Source organism: Populus euphratica, unplaced genomic scaffold, assembly GCF_000495115.2.
Source record: "Populus euphratica unplaced genomic scaffold, PopEup_1.0 scaffold6.1, whole genome shotgun sequence".
NCBI classification, from domain to species: domain Eukaryota; kingdom Viridiplantae; phylum Streptophyta; class Magnoliopsida; order Malpighiales; family Salicaceae; genus Populus; species Populus euphratica.
Window position 1 is genome coordinate 1,836,920 of NW_011499849.1, and position 8,423 is coordinate 1,845,342.

Below are 8,423 nucleotides of genomic sequence, written 5' to 3' on the forward strand. Positions count from 1 at the left end.
TTTAGTCGAATGCCATCCTGGGCATATACTGGCGATCAATGCTTCAATCAAATAACCCCGAACAATCAATTGGTTTTCGAATAAAAAATATGTGTCGTGCAAAAACCAAGTAATAACATAAAATAAAATAAAAATAAAAATAAAAGAAGCACGAAAATTTGATATAGTTCGGCAAAGCATATTTTACAAGAATTCATTGTTAACTATCAGGTTTTATAACAATTAATCAAGCACATGCACAAACCCTAATACATTCAAACAAAACTCTATTAAAAAAAATATCTACTTTAATTCTCCTAAGGTAGCGACCTGAAAATACATAAAATCTTCAGTTATTTTTAAAATAAAAAAACAAACAAGCGTTTAAACCATTGACAAGCGTGGCTGCTGCAAAACCATTACCCTCCCCATTCAAAGCCTTACTATATATCTAGAAAAACTATTTTTCAAAAAAATACCCGCAGTAATTCTGTTGAGAGATGAATCCATAAACAAGTGCCTGCAGCAAAATTATAACCACGCTTCCCCTTCAACTGCCACAACAAAACATCAAATTATGTATATAGCACCTAATGGTCGGTAGATTCTAAAGTGAACAAGAACAGGGAATTTTCCTTGCATATTTGAATAGGAAAGGAAATTGAATTTATGCCGGTTAATCTGAACTTATATCGTTGTTAATAAAAGAAAAAGTTTATCTTTATATATATATATTGTTTTTTTTTTGTTTTGAGCAAATAATCAAATACTATTTTAATCATATCGTTATTTAATTTATTTATTTTTCAGAAATTTGAAAATAAAATATGGATCTTAATAATGCGGGTCAAAGTATATGGGTAAATAAAATAGTGTTCTTGGCCCTTTTTTTTTTTTAATATAAATAAACCTCTAAATCGAATAGAGATAAATCTTTGTGCAAGAAAACTAACCGGAGATTATTTGATCTTTAATACGAACAAAACGGGTTAAAAAACACTAATATTGGCCCTCTAGAAATCCTCTTTGCCTTTGATCTTCCTTATGGGAACAATAGTAAGATTATCGTCTTTATTTTCTAGATGGGGACCAAGTGAGATTATCAACGTTGTTATTCACTAGACTGGCTGATTAACCCAATCCTCTGCTGCTTGATTCCTCTGAGATGAGAACACAAGGATGTTAAAGATGACAGGTGCTTAGCGTCATCTCATCCCTTTTATTTCTTCCTTGTTTTTGCTTGGAAAAAAAACCAGTCTTGCTGGGTCACAACCTACATTATTAGAGCTAATAATTATAAATTATAAAACGCTTAATAAGCAGTGAGACAAGCCAGTCCAGTGGCAGTTTATTTGAGTGCGTGAAGCTTTTCACTGGCTCTGCAGATATCTTCGTCAATGTTGACCAGCCAAGAACGTGGCACCACTGTTTCCAGACATGTGGTGGTGGATTCCCAGAGAGTACTTCTTAACCAAACAAAAAAAGAAGAAGAAAATCCCTCTGTTTTTCTGGTAAATAACAAAATTTTAAAAATGGAATATTATCAGCTAAGCATGCAAAAATGGATCACTAGAGACAATTGTGGACATTGATGATGGCAATCGACGAAGATGGTATTTGCAGATGTTGACAAAGACATGGATGTTTCCTTGCTAAAATGACCACTTGACATTTTATGGTCCCCCAAGCCCATCCCGTCATGTCCAGCGCAAGGGTGAGATGGTAATTAACTAGAAGAGGATAAATAGAAAACCAGCAAAAAAAAAAAACATGTGAAAGCAAACAAAACCATTTTTTTATTTTACATTTTAGCAACCATCACCATGATAGATAAAAAAAAAATACATTTTAAATTTTAATACTACTCATGAAAAGAAGGTGGTCGGACATAGGGTGGAGACATGGGATCCTAAACCACCAAAACATAAATAATTAAATTATAAATATATTTGTTTTTGTATTTTAAAAATAATTTTTAAATAATTTTTTTATTTACTTTAAATTAATTTTTTGAGTGTTTTTATATTTTTTTGATGTTAAAAATAATTTTTTTAAAATAAAAAAAACTTTTTCAATGGATTTCCAAAAAAAATACTTTGAAAACCAATCTTTATTATAATACTGAATAAGTCTTACATTCCTTATGCTTTTTTTTTTTATTTCCAAGTGAATATTAACATGGGAAAGAGGCTTATCAATAAAGAAGGTTATTGATGAAGTTATAAAAATCTAAGTTGCACATCGCTTTTAGGTTAGATAATTAATTAATCAATTGGTACTAATAATTTCATTTTTTCTTTTTAACAAAGATAGTTGATAATTTTATGCTTGGTGCACTAATACCATCAAAAGATTTTTTTTAGTGGAGGTGAAGACTCTTTGATATTTAAATACATAACTTAGTAGAAAGAGCAGATATAATAATATTCTAAAAAGATATGCTTTGAGAATATATATGCAATATATAATAAAAATTGTAAATTTTTGTTTTGAAGGTTTCAGAGTGTATTTATAGCCTAAGAATCTTTTTTTTTTTTTTGTAGAGAGGAAGAACTAGAATGTAATTTCACCATTGTGATATTTTAAGTTGTATTGTGAACTATATTTCACTTATTTTATCCAGCAAAAAGATAGAGACACGACGGGCTATGAAAGATTTTATTACATCTAATGGTGCTGACAGAGTGTATATTTATTTAATTAAGTCTATTTGTTGAGAAATAAATCCTCTAAGTTTTTCTATAAAATCTATATAATTAATGGTGTTAGATTAATATATTATTCTTGAATTTTTGGATGTAATAAATCCAGTCATGCCTGATTACAAAAATCATTGACCTTGATATTTTCATGAAAACATGTGCCATGTTCACCTTACTGTCCTAATAGTGCGCTGGGCCAAGCTACTAGTCTTGATAGCACCCGCTGGACCTAAGATTTGGGTCTAGCAGGCATCAGACCTAGGTTGTGCCTAGGTCTAGTGTATTGCCAACCTATAATGTTAGGTTTGATGTCATTTGCCAAATGCAGAAGCTGGGTTTAGAAAATGTTGTCATATTGAAACATGTGGTTTGACACCATAATCTCTAAAATAAGAATGATAATGCTAGTTCCAATATGAGATTCACAAACATTAGTTCCTAACATAAATCTAGAAGCATTAGATCTATATGTCATCTAGGTTTGGCAAGCAATAAATCTAGTAACAATTGGGTTTAGGCTAGCACTAAACTTAACAACCATAAATAATTGCAAATTATAGGATTAAAAGTCTTTTTTTAACACCAAAAAGAAATGTACAAACATTTTCAATTCGTTTTTAACATAAAAGGATCTTTATTGCAAATTAAAAAAACTAATTCATATATTTAATTAAATAATATAAGAACCCTATTTGCCAAAATCTTTTTAAAAAATTCTTTACACTAACTAAAAATTATACCTCAATGTTGTGAGATAGAAGTAAATTAGTGTATGTTTGTACTATGATATAATATGTTTTTTAATTAAAAATACATCAAAAAAATTTCAGATTTATTTTTTTAGTTTTAATATCTTCACATCAAAATCATTAAAAAACACTAAAATAAATTAATTTGATTTTTTTTAAAGTTAAGCATGCCTCAATGTATTTTCAAACTACTTATAAAATACTTCATCTCATAACATGTATTATAAATCTGGTTGGATTTAAGAATTTTATTTCTTGTAATTAATTCTTTATTGATTAAATACCAATCAAAATAAACATGCATAATAAAAAAATTATTGAACAAAATTTTTTAAAACTATCATATAGGATTGCATAAAAAAATGCTTGCTAATATTAGAAAAAATGCTATAATCTTAGTTAAAAAACCAAATAAAAACTAACGCTATACTGCTAAAAAAACCATAACAAAATTTATTTAATTAATTAATTTAAGTAACTTCAATTAAAATTAAATGCCTACCAGGTAGGTCACCCTATACTTTTATTTATTTTAATTTTTTTTTAAATGAAGTAAAGAAGAGTCTGACATTTGGGATTGAGTAGCCACTACACCTAGCCCAATAAAAGAAAACCCCCTCAAGTAAGCCTGTAAAGCGACCATGTCTTTTACCCCTGTTTATTGAAATAAAAGTAAATAATTCTGTTTTTTTTTTTTTTGCCTAATAAACCATTTTTATTTAAAAACATCTAGTAAATACCTTTAACACATCAAATATAAAATTTAATTGCAAAATATATTAATTTTTTTAACATCAAATATAAAATCTATCAAAAGGTATGTAAAAACTATATATTAATTTAATATTTTTTAGATGAAATATAATATTTAAAATAAACCGACTGAATATTTGCTTGGAAGTTTTTTGTGGTTGAAATAGAGTTAACATCCTATAAGAATTATATTAAACATGGAAAATTAGACCCTATAAAATCATAACACAGCCCAATAAATTTCCATTTGATAAGATGACTTTTATCCTTGCCTTCTTTCTCTCCCTATATAAACTTACGACATGCCTTTTCTATCTCATAACAAATAGAGTAGGGAATGGCCTTATACGGTCGGCTTTCCCCCCATACCAAACGCTAAATCCAAACAAAATATGATTAAAGAGCAGCTCAACTAGCGGCAGTTTCCCTTGAACCTGGTCAGTATATGTAACCAAACAAAATTAAAGAAAATCTGCAGTAGCCATGTGTATTTGGGTGATTCATTTTCTCAGGAAACCATATTTCCGAAGCACAAATAATTACATTACTCCTTTTAACTGACAAAAACAACAGGCAAAGTTAAAAATGTCGCATGGAGGTGCAAAGGGCACAATATTGTTAGAAAATAGAATTTAATACTGAGACTAGATCATGAAATGCACCCTTTATTAGCAAGGTAAACAATCTTTGCATACACTACCTTCTAGGAATAGTAATGTTCAAATGTACCTCCATCTACTTGCTCTAAAGTTTGATGCAAACTGAACTCAGGCTAGGCTGATACTTCTCCCTATTAAACCACATGATCTCTAAGACAAATGAGAATAAAGAGGAAAGGAAAGACTTACTTGATTGATCTGATTATTTGAAGTACAATTATATTAATACAAATAACCCCAAGGAAGAAATGAAGTTACATCATATAATTTTGTTAAGATTTTACAAGCACGATATACATTAAAAAAAAAAAAGGCAACTAGAAGCCCTACAAAATTATAAGTTCAGTCAGACTAGTCTTTACACTGGACACAGAAGCCAGGTATCAACAAAAATGCTGGTGTTCTGACCTTACAGGTTGCCTAGCAAGCTGCGGATGAGTTGGTATCGGGATTGTAGAAATTAGGCTTCGGCCCAACTGTGAAAGTGCTAGCAGAAGAGCCTTGATCACTTCCGCTGCAAATCCTCTCACAAGATGGGCACATAGTGAGCGTCGCTGCAGGCAGCTGCATGTATACGGGTGAGGCAAGCTTCAATGATTTAAGCTCCTGCAGCTCTTTTTGCAGCCTCTTGTTCTCTAATGTTAGTGTTTCACAACATTTCTTCAGTAATTCACAATCTACCTCAGTTTGTTTCAGCTTACTCCTGCCAAAATTAAAGGCATTAGTATATAACAAGCATCGGCCATGCACTTGATACAAAATTACTTTTCGAGGACAAGGAACAGAAAAAAGAAAGGGAAATAAATTAAGAGGCTTGTGTGATTAGACATGGAACCTGGCTCTTCTGTTCTGGAACCATACTTCTACTTGACGTGGCCTTAGATTGAGCTGTTCTGCTAAGACTAGCTTTTGCTTCTGATTAAATTCAAGAAATCAACAAATTAACCATAAAAAACAGATAAGTTAGAATAAAAATCTTACCGTCATATATAAATGCACAAGACATAAATAATAAAGATAGTCGAAGATTGCAGACATACAGGATTCAGAGTGCTGTGATCTTTGAAATTGTCTTCCAAAATGACTGATTGCTCTTTGGTAAGTCTAAGTTTCTTCCTGGGACTACCTTCTTCATCTTCATCACTAAGCCTTGAAGAGACTCTCTCTACATCTACTTCTTCACCAATACCAAATTCTCTCTCCTTCTTAATACTCGAGTTAGAAAATGATGATACTGCACTAAGAGATGACGCCTGTGGCTGCAAATCTGCATCGGTTTTTTTTGTAATCGATCGGTACACATCTTCTGAAGGACCTAATGTCAGAGATGGGAGCAAGAGATCATATTTCAAGGCTAGTTTATCCTTCCTAATTGGTTGAAAAAGATGGTGTGATTGAGAACAATTCTCTTGCTCGGTATGGAAGCTGCCAAGCCCTAGACCAAGGCCTGTGTTGCAAAGATCATCAGTAGTTCCAAAACCCATCATGTAAAAGCTATTGATGCTGCCGGAGTAGCTTGAGCTAGCATTAAAAATTGAAAATATATGAAGTTGTCATAAAGTATACTTGATATATAAATGTAATGTGATTAATTAAGGGGAAAGTATGAATGTGCTCCTTTTTGTCGAGGAAGAAGGTGTGGGGCTGATTATTATTGAAGGAATAAAAGGAAATCAGCAGTAATATTCTAGCAGCGAATCTGGTTTGTGGGTTATGGAAAAGTTCCCATGTCCCTTTGTCCTCATAGCTACGTTGACCATGGACAAGTTTCACAATTCTTCCTTCCATTCCATCATTCGGACTGTATTAAATATGTATGTATGTATGCACATCTGTGCCCAGTCGCTGATCAATTTTCATATCAGAATCTCACTTACTCATTTTATGATATCGTAATTCGAAGTTTATATATATATATATAAAAAAAAACTGTGGATCACGAGTGCTGTTTAAGCCCTCGGTTACGAGACCACTTGTCGATTGTGATTAACAAGAAATTTAAAGTTGTTTGGAGATATAATTGTAATTGTTTTTAAAATATTTTTTATTTAAAAATATATTAAAATAATATTTTTATATATTTTAAAAAGTATTTTTTATGGTAATATATTAAAATAATTTAAAAATAATAAAAAATATTAATTTAAAGTAAAAAAATAAAAAAACTTAATTATTTTAAAAATACTTGTAATATATATATATATAAAAACAGATGTTAGTAAATAGTGGTCGAGAAGGAGACATCATTTTAAAACTCGGATGGAGACCCATGATTTATGTTCTTCTATGTACAACTAAATGCAGACCCCCCCAAATGTCCACTACTAAATGGCTTCCCTCGTAAGATAAGGATCATTTACCTAGATTTGGCTTCTTATTTAAGTACTATTAATTTTACTATTTCTTTGGGGCATCGACTAGTACTATGTTATTGACTGCGCTTTATTATTTTTTTTCTATTTCCAAATAAGTTCTTAACAATTAATTGTAAAATCACATGTGCTTGTCGTGGGTATAGGATTAAAAGCTTTTAATTTTAACACCAAAAACAAATATGTAAAAACATTTTCTATGTGTTTTTAATATAAAAAGGTTCTTTAAAAGGATTAAAATTATTTGAAAACAATAAAAAAATTTAATTTAATATTTTTCGAACTATTTTTCAAACATAGCTCCTAACACAAAAATAAACAACTTGTTAAATATTTAACCTCGTTACATGGATTATGGATATGGTTGGAATATTTAATAATGTTATTTCTTTTTATTAATTCTTCATTTAATTAAATTTCAAAAAATAAATATTTATGAGAAAATTGTTGAATATTTTTTTAAAAGATATATTATGTAGGATTGTGAAAACGCTTATTAATATTAGAAAAAAATTATAATCCTAGTTAAAAACCAAGTAAAAACTAAACGCTATATTATTAAAAAAATATCACAAAATTTCTTTAACTAATTTATTTTAAATAACTTAAATTAAAATTAAAAAAAATTAGCACCCTAAGACATATTAATCTCTCTTTCCTGAAAGAGTTTATGAGATTTCTTATTTATGATTCTTGTGAATTATCGTTAGAGGCTAAATTTGTAGACATCTTGTAGTTTGTGACAACCTAACTTTAAATCAGTTATTCAAAGCAAAAGAAAAAAAACATTTGATCTTTAGGTAATTTTCATATAAACCCAAAATAATTTTAAATCTGTCTAATAAAATTCTTGAAACTCTAAAAAAAAAATTAAATTTATTGTTTACACCACATATATGTGTTTCAGAAAACTCAACAAGTGATTTATTGAATCTCCGGATTTCATAACTTAACTTGTCAAATTTATAATTTAGATTATGAACTCTATGGGGATTAACAAATTTGTTTTTGAATTTTTTTTTTACTTAATAATATGATAAAAAACACTTATAAAATCAAGCACTAAGCAAATATTTGGGAATTTGTTGAAAACTGCGATAACTTTATATAAATAAAACTAAAATAAATTATGAAGATGAATTCAAATTCAATAAAATATTAAAGAATAAAATTTAAAAAAAACTAGAAAGAATGCAATTAAAATAGGCA

At 29.4% G+C, this 8,423-nt stretch overlaps 1 protein-coding gene across 1 annotated transcript; it reads right to left on the reverse strand.

The window, feature by feature from the left end:
• Positions 1-5,145: 5,145 nt before the first annotated feature.
• Positions 5,146-6,693, reverse strand: LOC105120514 (homeobox-leucine zipper protein HAT22). The gene is made up of 3 exons (XM_011018755.1): positions 5,883-6,693; positions 5,678-5,757; positions 5,146-5,545 (listed from the first exon to the last, which is right to left on the reverse strand). Exons 1-3 carry the CDS (start codon positions 6,327-6,329, stop codon positions 5,263-5,265), a joined length of 810 nt encoding a protein of 269 aa, XP_011017057.1. The 5' UTR covers positions 6,330-6,693; the 3' UTR covers positions 5,146-5,262.
• Between the last annotated feature and the right edge of the window lie 1,730 nt (positions 6,694-8,423).

Coding starts and splice junctions, on each gene's coding strand:
- LOC105120514 (XM_011018755.1), bottom strand. CDS start 6,329: ATGATGGGTTTTGGAACTACTGATGATCTTTGCAACACAGGCCTTGGT. Junction 5,758..5,882: donor ATCACAGCACTCTGAATCCT/GTATGTCTGCAA, acceptor GAATTTAATCAG/AAGCAAAAGCTAGTCTTAGC. Junction 5,546..5,677: donor TTCCAGAACAGAAGAGCCAG/GTTCCATGTCTA, acceptor TAATTTTGGCAG/GAGTAAGCTGAAACAAACTG.